General features: G+C 42.1%; 1 protein-coding gene across 1 annotated transcript; it reads right to left on the reverse strand.

Moving 5' to 3' along the window:
- Nucleotides 1–3,072: 3,072 nt before the first annotated feature.
- On the reverse strand, nt 3,073–4,771 carry bhlhe22 (basic helix-loop-helix family, member e22). The gene has a single exon (XM_034706910.1). The coding sequence runs from the start codon at nt 4,730–4,732 to the stop codon at nt 3,929–3,931; it is 804 nt and encodes a 267-aa protein (XP_034562801.1). The 5' UTR covers nt 4,733–4,771; the 3' UTR covers nt 3,073–3,928.
- Nucleotides 4,772–18,700: the final 13,929 nt, after the last annotated feature.

Genomic DNA, 18,700 nt, shown 5'->3' on the forward strand with positions numbered 1-18,700 from the left:
TTTTTTTTTTTTTATTGTGCTTCATAATGTAAAGACAAAGCAGAATGAAGTGAACAAGGTGGAGAGGGGAACTCTCTGCTCTGTCATAGTCAATATCTACAAATGGCTGCAATGACTGTGACTGTCAATAAATGTAGGTTTAAAGAAATATGATTTAAGTGTCATGCTCTCTGCATGAATTTCATCTAGAGCCTCAAACACCCAACTCCAAATCCATTGAAAGATCCTCCAGGAATATTACAAGAAGAAGAACTGGTCACAAGGGAGGACATATAGTTAGCTCCTGGTGCTATAAGAAGCTATCATTGCTCTCTTGTTTACTGTAGTGCTTGTTAAAAACTAGAAGCACTCTCCAGAAGTTGGTGCTCAAATGAAGAGGAATTGTAAACTCAACTGCACCTTCATAACTTCAGATAAAAGTAAAGTCTTAAAAAGTACTCGGAATAAACCAAACCAGGCTGAGCGCTGGAGTTGTTCAGTTTTATTGGCCTGCATTTTGTGTGCACAACACAAAGACAACATTATGCAGTGCTATCAGTCGCCTGACAAAAGTGAATTACCTCCCAGCAGTTGATTTGGAGCCTCAGCCGGTGCAGCACATATATCTCTGCACACAGTGCATGACACAGCATGGACGGATCCATCGCCACAGTTTGGCCTCTTACTGATATGAAGAGGACATTTCAATTCAACACTCTTATGTATATTTTGACTTTCATGTTTATCATCCTTAGCATACATCACATCCGCGTTATGAATAGATGCCCTGCTGGCCCTTGATATGGTAAATTGGACATTTTATGGTTTATGAAAAGGGGCTGTTTTTTATCTTCTACTTTTATTCATGAGCCCTGAGTCTCGCTGTAAACGCCTTAAAGACAGATTCAGCTTTATTAGACTCATGAATAAAAGCCATGTTGCCCATTGTGACTGCTGGCTGTTGTTGGTGGACACTAAAAAAAGGCTGGAGTCTCCTGGTTTTCCTCCCTATCAGACTTCAAAGTGCTTCATCACTCTCTGGACCAACACACTAACAGAACGTTTCAGAGACTGTAGTGTGTCTGTGACATTTCACCAGCTTGTAAAAGTGACTCCAGTGTGTGGCAGTCCCCACATCAAGAGGAGTCAAAATCTGAAAGTCTGTTTGTATAAATCATGTGTTGCTTTAGCTGAATGTGCTCGCCCTCTGGCTGGGTGTCGATTTTTCTTTGACTATAAACAGATTTTTTTTAATATGGTGGTCTGCTTTGCTTTGGATGCTGTGTTCTGTTCTCCACATGCATATGGCTCTGTCTCTCCCCTGGGGACTCTCCTCTTCTGGACTAATATGAATATTAGTATGGGTTAAATGCTCCAGTCAATTGTGCATTAATGCACATTGCATAATTAATGCTCGTTGTGACGTCTCAGCATCCAAGCTGTATAGATGAAAAAAGTAAACACGTTTCTGTATGAAAACTTCAAATATCAGAGTCCAGATGAACCCCATCGTGAGCTGCTGACAGGATTTTCATGCCAGAGCTGCTATGAGGTCTCCTGATTATTCCTAGTCTTGATTAAGAGCTGTTCTGTGAAGATTCGAGGCACTCAGGAGTGTGATGGGATTAAACAGGACACTGTGATGACCCTGATGTCGGAAAGGCTCGTCATACAGACACAAAGCTGAGTTGGTATCAAAATAAAAACATAAACCGTGCTGAGAACAATGTCAGTATTGTTATTGTTTGAGGAAATGGAGACAGCGTTTTGGTTGAATTATTAGAAGAAATAAATATATAAATATAACTGAAAAGGATTGTGATGAAGTTAATGTGATATAATAATCCTGTGCCTTTGGAAAACTGTGTAATATGATTCTTAAAGCCTTCAGATATTTGCATGGCCTGAAATTATCTTCACTGTGTTAAATTTAGATTACATTTTTTGCCACATAACTTTAAATCAATTATTTTAAAAGCTTTGACTGTTCAAGGAAATACTCCAAAGATTAAAATCAATGAATGAAAATTAGAAGCATGTGAATTACTTCAGTTAAAAATAACTGATTTCATTGTATGCTTTAAAATATGTTGCCTCTGTCCATGGTGCTGAACTCCTCACCACGCACTGGCGTCACCTTTAATAAGGTGAAGTTTTTAAGCCTACACCTCAGTGAAAATGCAGACTATATTCAACAATAAAAGCACCCAGGTTGTGTTTTTTAAAACGTGTCATCTAATCTATGTCTGTAATATTAAATAGTGTTCGCTGTTCTTGGCCTTAAAGTACCTTCTCGATTCAAAACTTCACCTTCTGTCTAAAATTCAGATCTGCTTTTAGCATGGAGCTGTCTCCGGATAGTTTCTCATTCTTCAGTTTGTCTTTCGTCTGAATGCTTTGGTGTGGACAGAGACAGGAGGAGGACAAAGGGCGCGTGGACGGAGTGGAGCTGATGGCTGCGTTGTGATTAAAGACACCAAATTACGGCAATGAGCAGCGTCGTAATTACATTCCTTAATCACATTCTGGAGCTCTAATTGCCTTAACGATGTGTTTCATTACGTGAAGCCAGGTATTACAGTCGACAGTTTTCATGCACACTTGTTTTCGAATTAACATATTATTGCACAGCGTCATGCTAATTGTTTTAATAATAACAATAATGGTCGCTAGAGATTTTTTTTCTTTTATTCGAAGAGCACAAACATTTTGTTTCTGCCTCGAGGCGAAATTTATCCAGCACGTCTGGCCTTCGCTCCCAGCACCAAGAGGAGAAAAGTTAGCGGTTCAGATGGAGCAGTAAAAGAAAGCTTTTCTCTCTCAGGCTGAGACTGACGATGAGAGATAAATCACCCTCCAAAGCTGAGACAATCAAAGCCTCATTTTACAAGAAACGCTTACAAACTTAGAATGCTAAATAAATAAATTAAGTAGAAGGTTTGATAGTGTTAATATTGAATACAAAATTAAAATAAAAGGCAGTTTACTTAGATTCCTCTGAATTCACACCAGATGAAAAACCAGAGTATTTCTGTTGTTCAAAATATTTTAATAAAGCTTTTTCAACACTGAAATACATACAAATGGCCCTCTTTGCTCATATAATAACTAAAGTATCTACAAATAATCCACAGCTTGACCTGACAACGCGATTTATCTGAAGACCTCGATCATTTCATGAGAGCAGAAAAAACGCAAAAGATACAGCAACTGAGAAAAAGACTACAATGTGCAATGCAAGCGAAATATTCCACATAAATATCCAAATTCATAAATTACAAAAGACATCTAATCAGCTGATTAACCTTGATTCAGGTTCTCAAATTTTCCTTAAATTGTATTGTATCACAGTGCCCCAATAAAAGACTTCTAATATCTGTGCGTAACTCTCACCAAGAGTCTGAACTCGCACTTAAAGATCGATCTGATTTAATCATCCGTTTCATTTAACTTCTGACATTCCACGTGCTCAGTCGAAAAGTTCATGAAAAACAGGCCTTTCACCAGGAAGTACAGCGAAGAGTCTCTGATGTAAATGAAAGAAAAACTGCAAAGAAATGAATTAAGGAGAAGCAGCAGAAAGTGAGGATGGAAGGAGAAAAAGTCGCAGGTTGTCAGGTCACCCAAATCTCCAAAAAGGTCCAAACAGAGCAAGTGATCAACAACTCTCTCACTCACAGGCCTACTGAACTTCTGTTTGGTCTTCTGTCATTCATACCAGCACTTTAAGGATGATTTATATACACAATCAAGTATTGTTTGAACAAAAAAAAAAGCGCGTTTGAATGCATTTAGTAAATATTATAAAAGTATTCATCGGCTTTACTTCTTTGTCTCTAGCCTACTGACTTGGACAACAGCAGCCTCGCAGGTTCTCCTCTCCAAAAGTGTTCTTAAAAGTGGTGTGTCTTCCCTCCTGTGCTTCTTTGTGAGTCTGTGGGAGCCGCAGTTAAGGCTTGTCAGTGCACTGTTTGCAGAGGCTGGAGCTGGCGTTGTTGAACAGGGCACATTTATCGGGGCAGGAGGACGCGCTCACCCCAGGGGGAAAGGGGTATCCGGGCGGACCATCGAATGCGCCCAGGCCGGGGTTAGCGAGGGCAGTGGTGGCCGGTATGGAGGCAGCAGAGATGGCCTGGCCCTGGTTGAGATACGCCACCAGCCGTCTCATTTCTTCCAGGGCCTGTGCCTGCATGAGGATGTAGTTTTTCGCGAGCAGCAAAGTGGCGATTTTGGAGAGTTTCCGCACCGACGGACTGTGCGCGTAAGGGATGACCCCTCTGAGCTCATCCAGCGCGTCGTTCAGATCGTGCATCCGCCGTCTCTCCCTGGCATTGATGTTTAGCCTCAGTATTTTCTGCTCTTTGGTTTTCTTACCTCCTTCGCCTTTTCCCGCGGGCACCGTCCGCCCGTCGGCCAAAAGCACCATGTCGCACCTGCCGTCGCTGTCATCGTCAGGACTCTCTCCACCGCTGCTCTCCGCCACCGATGTCCTGTTGGCGCTCTCGCCGTACTTGACGCACAAAGATCCGGTGGGCAGACCGAGCGCTCCCCCTCTACCTCCTGCCAGTCCTCCTGGCTGGATCGGGTCCTGGTCGGCCTGGTCAAAGCAGCTGATGGGCGACTGACGGTCTCTGGCTGGGAGTTCAATACCGGCCGACGACCTGAAAGGGTCCATCTTTTTGGTGGACACTGCGCTGAGAGTTTTGTGAAAAATGTCCGCTGCGCTTCCGTTCAAGTTCATCATTCTGTCCATAGCCGCGTGGATCCCGCTTCTGGAAACTCTTTACGCGTGTCTGTGAGTTTTCTTCCTGCGTTTGTCCGTAAAGAGTTTAGTTGTGTGTCAGTCTGAAGTTGCAGGCTGGCCTCACTTGTCAGCTGAGGTGTGGAGACGAGGAGGAGACTAATAAGTGCAGCTCTCTCTCTCTCTCTCTCTCTCTCTCTCTCTCTCTCTCTCTCTCTCTCTCTATCTCTCTCTCCCTGTCTTTCTTTCTGTGTCTCTGATTCACCTTCACCGGATCTCCGCGATCATCCTCGTTACGCACGAGACGCCCGAGTCTTTTTACATCATTATCTCGAGGCGGGTTATTAAAAGGGATTCGCCTATTGGGATAGAGACACCCTCTCCTCCTTTCTCTCCACCCAATCAGGTTAACGTTTTAATTAATGGCACTTAAACGATGACAAACAATACCGCGTGCGCGCTGTCTCTCCCTCTGAGCGTGCGTAAAGGCTCTTTATAACTGTGTTTTTAGGAAACCCTTTAGTTCTGACATACCTAAACCAATGACATTCTTGCCTGACATTCACTAGTTTGTGTTTAAAGTCAAAACGTTGCAAATGAAGGTCGTGTTTCCCTTCAGTCAGGCTCTTATTTAGTGCTTGAAGACGGGTATTTTTTTGTCAACACATTTCCTATCTAATAGATTTAATTGGTTTGACAAATTTTAAAGGATCTCTTTCTTGATTGCTGCTCTTTTTAAAATGTGAGACACAACCATCTTTGAATCCAGACAAACACAAAATGTGTTGCTATCAAACTTGGCAAATGACACTACAGATTCGAGTCTGTGATATTTTTCAGATCCAAAACCACCAGCTACTATTCCTTCATTTCCCTCCACACACTCTTCAAGTTCTGGTTTAAATCCACCCCCAAAAGGAACATGAACTTCTGTGCTCATTGTTATAGAAGATCCATCTCAGATTCACCATCAGTCTTTCATGTCAGAGCGCTCATTCAAACATTTACTTGTGCTCACACTGCCATCTACTGGGCTGTGTAGTGTAGTGCACTCGCACTGGGAAATGGCTGACTTTAACCCCCTGACATCTTTGAGCATGCCTTGTGAATATAGAAAAAATAATTATACTTTTTTAGTTCTTGTGAACATGTCCAGATTCAACATTAGAGGAAGTGTGGAAAAGAAAATCAAATAAGGATAAACAAATCCTTAATTTTCAATAACAATCAGCTTCAGACAGGCAAAATGTTCTTCATGTTTTATTTTCTACCTCTGGAAATGTCTGGACTAACCATGAAGATGAATCACTCAGTCTGTTTCTAACTGTTGATCAGTCCTGTCTCCGGAGACTGAAGGTGTAAAGAAAGTCACCCGATTGTGCTTTATGTCGCATTGCGCATATTGGTTAACCCCTGAAATTCTGAAAGTACAACTATAAACCATCTAAATGGTCCGCAGAGGTAATCAGAATAGATCTATTTGTCCTGTTAGATTTTAAAGTAGCTGTCTCCATGAGTCTGTGGGTAGTGGAGCTGTCAGTGGTGCTGACATGTCCTCAGTTTGCACCTGAGCTCTTTTCCATTCCTTTCAGGCCTTATCTAAACTCCACAGGTAACTTCACTGCAGCCAAGGAAACCCAAAAGTACAATGTGACCAACGCTTGCACAGGGGGAACATTCCTCTCCTCCTCAGAAATCTCACAAAAAAACATTTTAGTAATGACTCTCCCCTGGCAGCGATTTGTAGATGTGAGCTGCAAAGCATTAAGGACAAAAAACCCTCCCTCCATCTCCAAGTTACCATGGCTAGTTACCGTGGCATGTGTGCTGCCCACACTAAAGGTACCTTTAGCTGTGATTGCAAATGACCCTGTATATTAAATCCACAGTTGAATGCGGTGTGGATTTTTTCACCCTCAGAGATGGCACCCTGGCAGATACATATTGTGTTGTTAGATCAGAGCTGTGAAGAAAAGTCTGCTCTGCCTCCTCCAGTATGTCACACACTGAAGACGATAACGTTTGCCAAAGAAAAGAGAAGAAGAGCCTTTGTTTAGGATACATGTGCGTGCTTCGATAACGCGAAGATGAAGAGATAGAATGAGAGAGGAATGTGAGATATTTAAATGTTAAAAGAAGCAGCACCACTTTTTACTTTGTTTAATCAACTTTTTTTCAGTTTCATCTCTGTTACCTGTTCTTTAGTTGATATAGTGATGACTATTCAACTAATAAAGAACAAAACTCAAAATCAAACCTGCCACTGAAGTATAGAGAGTGCAATTAAAGAACTTTGTGTTACGGTCTATAATTATCGGTGTCCTTATGTTTCTTCTGCTGTGTCATGTTCATAAAACATTCAACTCCCCGGTGCCTGAACATCTTATCTTACCGGCCCATATATATATTTATCAAGCAGCAACCTGCAGTGTTGAAAAATGAGGCAAAAACTGCAATTCCTGGAGTCTGGCTCCAAAAGCCCAGTAGGCCTCTTTTACACTCATGTATAAATGTCCGTTTTATAGCCTAAATTATCTGCTAAAATAAAGCAGTGATGCTCTGAATAGCTTATTTCTTCATTTTGAAACACTTTACAGGGGATTACATTTTGTCTAACTCATCCTTTTTTATTTTAATTTGATGATAGGTGTCATCTCTTGACCCACACAGACTGCAAGTCAAGCTTAATTAAGGCTGATGTTTAATTCAGCTTAAGGAAGAGTTGTCCCAGTTCAATGCCCGATCACTCTTTGACATGCAACCAAGCCATGTACAGACCATTGATTCTCCACATCTGGACTTCACTCACATACCATCAGAGTCCCCCAAATCCTAGAGGCAGATGTGGCTCAAATCTGTTTGAAGATAAGCATAACTTTAATTTAGATCCACATTCAGAATTTCACTTCTAGAATTTCTTAACCAAACATAAGACCAACAGTGTGCATAGATTTGCTTAACTATGGGCTTGACTGATTTGATTGACTGATGCATTGTAGCTGTTCGCCAGGTGGCCAACACTCGCCTCAAGCTCACCTCTTCACCTGTGTTTTTCGGTGGACTGAAAGGAAGGTTGAGTCAGCTTTTCCAATAAAGTGACAGCCATCTTTAGGCTTCAAATATCCTCAACAGAGATCAATGGTTGACATCACTGAGACTACGGACGTTGTTTTATACAATCTATGATTTATACATGTCATCCAGAGAAAATCTCCAAACCTGTCAAAACATAAGCATCAACAAATATTCAACTTTATTCAGTGATAGCACTGATGGTATTAAACTTAATGTCAAATCATCTGTCACAAAACAATCAATAAATGAGTCACTGAATGTAAAACTACACAACAACATGTAAAGCACCAAAAACATGTAATGAGAAGAAAGACTGCACTCTTAAATACTTGACTCTGATTGGTCAGTTATGACACTACAGGGTCTGTCATGTCTTTGTAGCAGATCGCTGCTCTGAACTACAGACGAGCTCTGATCACTGACTCTTCAGGACCACATCCTTTACACCAGTCCTCACTGCAGTCAGGTACACTTCACCTCATTATATGAGGGTTCCTGAGTCCCTCTGTGGAGGTCTAACAACCTGTTTGCTTTGTATTATCCCTTTCTGAATGACTTTGTCCACTACAGCAGTTTAAAGATCAAGTTTTCACTCAAAGAACGACATGATTCCAACATGCCCACTTTTATTTGAGAAAAATCTGTGTTTCCGTATTCAAAGTAAAAACCTTTGTTAACATAACTGGAAACTTGTCTGTAATTAAATGTTGACTTGCACTAATTTCAAAAAATGATTCTGTTCCTCCTCAGTCACAAAACAGAGGCCATCTTCCTCTTCTTTCCATTATTCTATCTACATTAAGCATATAGTTGATATTTAAACGATATAACCTCCTTATATTGAATGATGTAAATCATGAAATGATTCCACTGTTACTTGGAGCTCATCTTTAAAGGTACAGCCATGATGTTCGCCAGTTTATAGTTAAATCTCCATTGTCTCAGGAGTTATATACTCTGCAGGAATTTAAATGAAAGACTAAAATGTCTCTTACTTAAGAAAACTTCATTTTTTTCTGTTCAGGTGCTGTTGTATTTTTTGTTATGAGGCCTGAATGTTCACATCACAGAGGTTCTTTGCAGCAGCATCACAAATGCATTAGGCCAATAGTTGCTCAACACATCCAAGGTCAATGTTTTAGTCCTTTTTTCCAGCATATTTCAATTAGCACACGTTTGCCCTCTCAGCTGAGGCTCCATGAGAGGCCATCGGGGGCATAGTAGTTGAGGAGTTATGATCTAACGAGTGGCAGCGACAGTCACTTTATCCTGAGACAGCAAGAGAACACCTTCATGGCCAATCAGGTCCGGCTAATGAGACAAGATGGGCCAGGACGCTGCCACAGCCATTACAGCCACAGTCTGTCAGCACTTTGGTAATGAAGACACCACTGAAGGCTAAACTGGAAGAGAAGAGAGCAAGCAGCAATTTGGACCAGAACAAAAGACGAGATTAGACACAGAAAGTGTTCAAACCATGTCATAATATATTTTAACTCATAAAGGTTTATATCATTTCTACTTTGTTTAAGTTTAAGGGTTGTTGGACTGAGTAATCTCCAGCAAAGAGATAGACTACTTCCTGAGATCTGACTCACTGTAGGTGTGCTGGGTTTTGTCAGCTGCTGTTTTAACTTCCCTCCCATAAAACTTAAAGATCTTTTTAAATGCTCCATTGGACTGATTACTCAAATATTCAAATCAAACAAATATCCTGAGTATTTGAATGCATTAAAAATCATCAATATGATAATTTTTTAAGCATCCTATGCCTTTACCATTGTCTAGCACTGGAGGGCGCTCCATGACTTGTAACGACTAACTCTCCTCGCGGAGGAGGTGCTGATGGGAAACAGGAGCGGGATGAACATGCTGTACAGCAGCTCGGTGGATTTTCTTCAACTTTGAAGATTTTGGTTATCAGTGGAGGCCAGACTCTCAGGCTGTGCAGACCTGATATGAAAATTAAATTCTGTCATGTGGTGAACGACATTTAAACCCAGCAGTGTACCTTATTCATGACACGGCTTTAAGGCTGCCCTGTTTATTTAACAGTCATTTAAAAGTTGCATTTTAGGTTGATGTCAACACCTCTTCCTAATTCCACATATCATTACACACACTTTCACAGTTAATCACACCCACAGTGGATGTATTGATGTTGCTCTCTATATTGCTTTGCCTCTCAAGGACTCAAGCTACCTCGAAGTATTTCACTTCAGTTTCAAAGCTATATGAATTTCTTTTTTTTCTCAACCTGTGTGCTGTATAGTTAGTTTTCACTTCTCATCCTTATAATTATTAAGGGACATGAAAATGCACGAGTTAGCCAAAGCAGTGCATCCCTCACAACCACACACAGGGTGCCCTACATATTTCCATCACGTGTCATCTCGTGTCATTAATCTGTTTATTGTTGAACTGTCAAACTGAGAAATGGAATCTTTCCTCTTTGTGATGCACATAAAAACAAGTTTACTTCACGAAAGAAAACTTCTTATATGTTTTTATTCAGCATGGTTGGGATGGTGTGAAGATCACGAATCTTATCACAACTTCTGTTGGCAGAACTCTCATCCCTACGACAAACCTCGGGGTCCACCGTGATTTAACACTCGGAGTGCTGTGCCTCTTAGCGCCACTAGGCGGCAGACTAAGGCAGGAGGAAGTTTTTTTTTAATCAAATACCACAAGACTCTTTCAGCTGCTGGACTGTATTCATCAGTTCTGTTAAATGTTTTGTTTCCAAACCTCTTTATGGCGATTTAATCGGACATTTGAGTTGGTAACTGCGGAGCAACTCAGCCCACCTCCTCATTTGAATTCACACTAACACCGTGCGAATGAAAATTAATATGCAGATCAAATAAATCATGCTTTAATATCCCTGTCATGCAAGGCCTGTTTTAGGTTATTGCATGATGGAGAAAATGGAGCCGCTTTACTGCGAAAATGAACATTTTATCAAGTAATGCTTCTCAGGGTTGGAACGAGAAAACATTATGTCGCTGGAACAAGATGTTCACATGCTCCCACTACAGACTGAGCTGATTCTCTGGGAAATAAACGACAGTAAATTCGATGTAGATTTCAATACGTTTGGTGCTGTGCTTGAGCTGTTATCATTTTTATAAACGGTATTCTAATAAGAAGACAACTGCATTTACAGCACTGCCACAGCGTGTTGCCGATTTTCTCGACTTCATTTTCAAAAAGTAAGCTCTTCAAACGAGCTGCTACCTGTAACAAATACAGAAAAATCACGAGTTTTTCATGTTCATCATCCATTTCAACATCCGCACTTCTGTTTCTGTCTACCTTAAGACGTTCACTTAATACGTCGTCGGCTCCGGTCTGCATTCCTGCACTACAGTTAAACAACTGAGAGCATCCCCGCTCTTTCACCGGCAGGAGACGGAAACAAAAGGCTGCACGGTGGTGCGCAGATTTCAGCACCACAGAAGGTGGACAGCGCTCCCGGCAAGCCTGTGTGTGTGAGTGGGGATGGACAGCTCCCGCTGACACACACTCTTTACAAACACAGTAGCCATCACATGAATGTTAACATAGAAACCACAGCTTGAGAAGGTTGTGTGTATTGACTTTATTGTTGAAGGAGAGGGGGGATTGTTCAGGACATGAATAAAGCGTTACAGTCTGAAACAAACCTGCAGTGTGTGACAGAGCGAAAAATGCAGCTGTAAAAAAGAACAAAAGTGAAGATGTGATTCCTTAATGTGCTGACATCCGAGGTAAGAAGGATCATCTCTTGGCATTCACCGCGTGCCTTAATTGTAAGACATTAAATCAAGGTCCGCTGTGAACACGGAGAGACACAACCCGCTCGAGTGTGTAGGAGTGTGTTTGCATGAGAGTGTGTATGAGTTGTACTGTAGGGAAACAGGCACAAACGTCGAACCCTTAAAATGCAGCCTGGCTTAACCAATCTAATGTAATTATTTTTTTTGATTTGAGGCCTTTGTCGGGTATCAAAAAATGCACCAGGATGTGAAGTTTGGCCAAAAAGGAAATATCAAAGAATCCAAAGATTCCCACACGTGTCCAAAGAGATCAGATCCTCTCCCGGTTGTAGTGCAGGCCTACCTTATCGTGTTTAAAAAACATTCATTATGGAAGTTAGCTTATGTGACTTAACGCAGGTCGACCAAACGGTAGGCCAGTATGCGTGCAAAATGGTAATACGTCCAAGAAGCCTTATACAGTCGAAGAAAGAGACTCCGTGTGATTTTTTTTCCATCGACAGCTTCGTCCAAAACTGCAGAATGCTCAAAAGTCCTCCAATATCCCACAATGCACCTACAGAAAAAGAGAAGACAAAATGCGTCATGAACTTCAAACAGAATTGCAGATGACAGAATCTCATATTCCACATTGACCTCTTTAAAATCAGAAGGCGTCCATTAAATTGAAAAAAGTCGCTGTCCACGTTCGAAATATTGATTTTCCTTGTCACGCATTTTTTTTCTCAGCACACACACACATATACACACACAGACACACATACACACACATACACACGAGCCTGCAGCTTGTAATTTCGTGTCACACGTTAAAAGTGCCGCAAATGCACACACGGGGCATCTGAAGAGCCCTGGTAACTGCGGGGGTCCCGAACACAGCATTATAGGCGTCCCTGCACGCGCTCCTGACCGGAACACCACGAGCCCGAACTGCGCAGCGCGAGCGCACCACCGACACCGCCTAAATGGGACTGATCTCTCTCCGTCCGGTCTTTTCCTCTGACTTTGGGATTAATGGAGCTCCAGCCAAACAAATGAGGCATCTGCCTTCAGCACAAGAGGATTGGGATGAGGAGGGGGGGTGGGGGTTGGAAGGAGGAGGGGTGGGGGGTGCTGACGTCACCGGGCAAACAGATGTTCCTCTATATTACCCAGCGTCCTCCTCATGACTGCCCTGTGTCCTTGAAACTAGGAGGGAAATTGACAACTTCCCATTCGGTGTATTATTCACGTTAATAGCTGATATGTGGTAATAGTTCTGCAGTTGGTTAGAGAACTCTGCGCGCGTGTGTACGTATGTGTGTGTCATATGTGAGTGTGTGTGTGTGTGTGTGTGTGTGTGTGTGTGTGTGTGTGTGTGTGTGTGTGTGTGAGTGAACGGGCCGGCAGAGGAAATGCCAACAATGGCCCCGCAAATTGTGAAGCCCCAAATCTGGCATTGGCTGTGAACGGTTATGCAACATTGCACTAGTCAAAAAAATGAGAACACACGTGTACACTCACACACTCACGCTCACACTCTTGGACTATGACATGCGCGCGCACACACACTGAGGGATGATGGAGGGATGCTGTTTGAAGTGAGTGCAGGTTGCTTTAAAAAAAATTCCGTGTTCTGCTTCATGTGAGGAGTTGCAGCTGGTTTGTTGTCACTGTTTTCCATGTGTGATGACATGTTAGGTGAAGCACATTTTATGCGTCAAGATGCATTTTTAAGAAAGAATCACTTTCATAAAAATATTATATGGAGGCTGACACAGGTATCAGTGCAATTATACTCCAAAAAAGTATGTAGGGCTGCAAAACAGGGACAAATCGACTAGTGTGAGCGCAAATCTGCTGCAGTTCAGTTTAAGTCAGTGCTGTCATAATTAGAGTCTTATACCTGCTCTCAGGTCTGATCCTGTCAGAGCCTCTGAGTCCACCACACAGGAGACCACCTCTCCACCTGACAGCTCCTGTTTTACCATTACATTTCTGAATCCACTGCGTGAGAATCTGCAGTATGAATGTAGAATACAAGAAGAGGTGCAGGCTCGTGGATATGGTAATAGCAAAGCTTTACCCACTCGCTGTTAGAGAGAGGAGAGGGATGCAGAAACAAAGGGAACGCCATTTTAGACGGAACGTCCCCATCCCCTGCAAACCACTCCACTCTCGTATTAGCTGTAATTTTGGAGCTCCATCATCAGCACATCATCATATTTCTGATCTGTCTCTATCTGACCACCGACAGGAACACGACCCCTATTGTCCTCAAGCACCGCGCAACGAACAAACGATGAGGCTCAGAAATGCACCGTCCTCTTTATGCTTCTTATTGATTATGCAACCGTCGACATAAAACGCTCAGTCCACCCCGCGTGATGTTTTTCTGTCCTGTTTTTCCTTCACCTTTTAAAAAACTGGTTTATTCTCTAAAGCCCGCAATAACAATGGCAAGTGCAGCGTGCAGAGGGAAGAGTGCAGGACTAACATCTCTCAAAATGACCAACATCCTCCTCTAATCTATTCAAATGTATATTCTACCACCGCTCTAAGTAGCATTTCACGTTAATATGATCAATTATTGATCAAAGGATCGAGCATTAAAGCAAACGCAAGCAAAGGATACTCACAAGGATCTGCTCCACGCCATATGGTGGATCCCAGCACACGGTGCTCTGCTAACATTTATCCGTGCTCTACTGTTTTTATCTCTTCATTTCAGCGTTATCACCTTACTGCACATCTTTACATCACGGAGGCACCATGGTCACTTGTATTCCCGGTTTTCCCGTCGGTGCGAAGCGGCAGACGAGCAGAGAGTCCGCTTGGCGAGAAGCTGCTGCTACCAATGAGAGCGACGCTGGAGCCTCTGCAAAGCATGGCTGCGCTTTCTCGCCTTTTTTTCAAAAGAGGGCAGGTCGTTCTGTGCATTACAATAAAATCTCTCTCTCTCTCTCTCTCTCTCTCTCTCTCTCTCTCTCTCTATCTCTTTCCACCTCTCCACATGCACGCGCGCACACACGCTTTTATGCATACAAATGCGCGCTCGCTCTCTGACACAAATATATCATATTCGCGCTCCAGAAAATCCTCTATTCCTACTGTTTTATGTTTGTATTTGTAATTAATGTCATTATTTTCATACAGGCTATCTTAGCTGCTCCTTTAGCGTGTCGTGTGGCACTTCCCCAAAGGCCTGCTGTAGCTTATATATGCAGAAATAATATTCTTTAATCCAGTGAAGCTCCACATTAGGAGTGTGTGCAGTCGGATCGTCGCCTTGCCGGCTACAATTAATCACGTTTAATGCCGTTTGTCTTGAGAGGTCCATTAGTGCGTTGCAGTTTCACGCATCAGGCCGCTGGATTGAAACGCAATATCTATGTGGCTTGGTCCAATTGTAGATTGCGTCTGGCAAGACAAGCTGAGGGGCACTTAACACCAAGGACAGGGAATAGACGCGTTTCTGTGCTTTTCTGATATTACACACATGTGCAGCAAATAATCTGCACTCAGAGTAAAAAGTGAATAAAGTTAGGAGTTTCTGTTGTGCTGCTGTTTGCACACTTTTCCTACATGCAGGCTTTTTCTCTTCTGCAAAAAAGGCAGAGAAACTTAAGTTTTCTTGGCTGCACTGAGGCAGTAATTGATTAAAGTAAGTGGCAGTCCTGCACTGCTCGTTTGTATCCCCTTCACTTCCTGCCGTGATTGACTCCCAGGCAAAGATCCAATCGAAAGCAGGGCCCCATGCATGATGTCACTTGAGTAACCTCACTCACCCTGGAACACACAGGCCTGCTAATGCCTGCTTATACCTCCAACCTATTAATACAGACCTGATTCCAGCTTCACAAATATCCTGGAGGAGTTATTCACAGTGTTTTCTCCTCCTGTCATCTCGTCCTCGTCTTCACAGTTTCACTCTGTTAGCTGTTTTTGTGTTTCACTCTGTTACAGTGTTGGCCTTTTGACGGTTGTAAGATACCACTCTGTACAATGATGCAACATTTGTGCGTGATGCAACCCGGGTGAAGATACCATTTACAGCCTTAACGTTTTGTCAACATGTTTGATTCTTTATTAAAGGGTTAGAGGGGAAAGTCTGCCGGGGTTTGCATCAGGCTACATGTGGAGGGAAGTTTGAAAGCTGCAGAGAGGTGGAGAAGGAGGGGGGAGAAGCCATTGTTCCGTCTGAAACAATGGGAGCTGCGGGGCGACATGCAGCGGTGCGCACATGAATGGCAGGGCTCTAGGATGTGTGTGTGGGTCAGTGGCCGGGGTCTCCGTCCCTAAAGCCCCCTTTCCCAGAGCCTCACAATGAACCTGCACAAGGTCGGGGCTCCTAGGGGTCACAGGGCCACCCCCTTTTGTCCCGCACTTCAAAACACATAAACATTTAGAAATCAATAGGCAGCCACTGGGCCCCTATAGTTTTAGAAAATAAAGGGGGTAAGAGGGGGGAGAAAATTAGAAGTGAGGGGGAAAGAAAATAATGACTAGTGGCTGCAGATGCAAATTCCATCATTTGGACAGAGGCTGGAGTTTGAAAAGTTGAAGATGGGGCTCTGCGCGCCGGGAAACACACGGATAACCGGATTTGGACATTTTATTACACTGCACCCCGTCCATCTGTTTCTTCCTTGGTTGCTGGATTTGCCTTCCACATCTCTGGGATGGGATTCCTGTCGCGAAGAGACACGTTGTTTTCCACACCTCAGGACTCAGGAGAAGAGGGGGTATAACCGCCTGCACGGTGCTGAACCGACGTGACGAAATAGCATAAAATAATGTAGTGAGTGGCGGCGCATATAGCATTAGCTTGCACCAAAACACACCGAGGCTGCAGGATCGAAAAGAACCTGCACATGCACAGATTTCATCACAGGTGTCCACGTGAACTGTGAGAAACAGAAACTACAGCCGACCTCGAAATACTGTTAGTTTTGACCAACGCGTTGGTCAAACGAAGAGATGTCATACAACCCTCCAAGAGGCCTCTCTCTGCAGCCCTGCCTCGTTAACTCACTTGTTAGATAATTAACTAAAAGCTAACAGCTATTTTACCCGAGATCAAATGACCTTACACACACTTCAGTGACGTGCATTAATTACATTTGAAAGGCATGGTGGTTGTTAAAGCTTAACGTGAGCGTCGGTGTCCGTCTTTTCGTGAGGCAGTGTAACGGATAGTTACTGAGACTGTATGTGTGTCTATAGGAGAGAGTCCATGCTGCTGCAGGCTGGGAGCTCTGCAGCAGTTAACGCTGTAGTTGCATCAGTTTTAGCAACGAGATGCTTTAATAACCGCAGCCTTTCTGTCAGCCCCCCTTATATTTTTGCATCATACATCAGGCCTCCCCCACCGAACGCACGCACGCACGCACGAACGCACACACGCACACACACACACACACACACACACACACCCAAACACAGTCACAGTCTAACGATGCTGCTCTTTGTGCTATGTTCCCCATGAAACGTACATCAAGGGTGCTTCTATATTATGATATTATTTTTTTAGAAAGTAGAAATGTCTAAAATTTGTAACATATGTATATATTATGGGATTGTAGTATATATTGTTTAGATTGTTTTAATACTTTTGTTCAGTCTTATTTAATTCTAATAAAGAGAGGGAGGTGTTTTCAACTCAAGTTTGATTATTATGAGATTTTATTCTTTCATGTGTTGCTGAAAGATGTAAAGAGGCAACAGAAAATAACTGATTGTTTTATGAAATGATAATTTATTTAGATTTTAATCTAACTGCTCTCATAGTTAGTTTGATGCAGAAAAGTGCGTCACATCCTGAAAATTAATATCATATAACTGGAAAATGAGAAAATCATGTTTTTAAATTTAGTTTGAAATGACAGACGCCTGTTTAATGTTATAAGTAACTCAGATAAGGAACTATAGCTGCAGTACCACATAGGAGAGAGGGGGCATACTGTATATCTCAGTTAGAATATTTAATAGAGGATTATTTACTGAAAAGTTGATGAGACTTCTTTAAGGATGAGCTGCATACAAAAACAATTTCAGTGCACGATAATGAGAAATTCATACATTTATAAACGACTGGTTAAAATCAATCTTTGAATTGATGTTTGTTGTTAATATTTAAATACATTAAAACATACAATGCATTCTTTTTGTAGTGGAGTATTAGTGGATAAAATACTGAACCCAAATTTAATTCAGTTTGTAAAAAGTAATCTAAACTCAACGCTGCTTGTTTTTCTCTCCAAACTGTAGACACAATTTTCCTATATAACAAAGCATAGGTTTGGTTTCCATGGGAACTGTGCAGCCACTACAATTGCAATACCACTCATCCATAGGTTAGCAGGCGTTGTTTTTGAAAGTAGTTAAATCAGATTATTTTATTAATCCACGTGTTGTTTTCCTCTTTCTCTGTTAACACACAAACAGGTTTGGTGACGACTCATCATGACCTCTAAGCAGATTTAATGATAATGTGTCTTATTGATGCTTAATGTGGATGTAGTGTTGTTTTCAGCCCATCTTAACCTGCAATAAATACAACAACACAGTTAAAGACAAATACAGTAGATCCCACTTTGTTCCAGGACCTGACCTCATTGTGAAATTTTTTTTTCCTCTTTCCTTCTTTTTTTTTTGTTGTTGTAATTTTTCCAAACAAGTCTTGAGTGTAACGTGCGCCCGCCTCGCTGAGCAGGGACACGACGCTCCCCAAACATCAAACACCAAACAGCAGTTGTTATTTCATGGTTGCGTGCAAGCAGAACCAGGTCATCTGCACTGGGTTACAGGCCTGCTGGCTGCATCTGTAGTATATTTCAAAGCGTGCATCGTCACTTGCAGACATTCAGTCTCATTCTGTAGTTTTTCTTTGTCTCTTAAATCTACTCATTTAACAAAATCTGTAATCTAAGAAAAAGAAAATATTCTGAGGGAGTCTATTCTGATTCTGGAGAGGACATTTTGTGCAGGCAGAATGGAACTTTACTTGTTTAGAAATATTTAAAAGACTCAAATTTCTGATCAGCTGAAGCCTTTTGTTTTCTGCAGAAACACAATATCAGCATTTTTACCAATGCATTTCTTAGCTTGAATTCCAGTTTATTAAAAAAGATGCATGTTTTCTAGAATAACTGTATCTCGGGTG

Source organism: Notolabrus celidotus, chromosome 17 (genome assembly GCF_009762535.1).
Source record: "Notolabrus celidotus isolate fNotCel1 chromosome 17, fNotCel1.pri, whole genome shotgun sequence".
In the NCBI taxonomy this organism is placed as follows: domain Eukaryota; kingdom Metazoa; phylum Chordata; class Actinopteri; order Labriformes; family Labridae; genus Notolabrus; species Notolabrus celidotus.

Excerpts from the sequence above, each read along its gene's own strand:
- bhlhe22 (XM_034706910.1), bottom strand. The coding sequence starts at position 4,732 with ATGGACAGAATGATGAACTTGAACGGAAGCGCAGCGGACATTTTTCAC.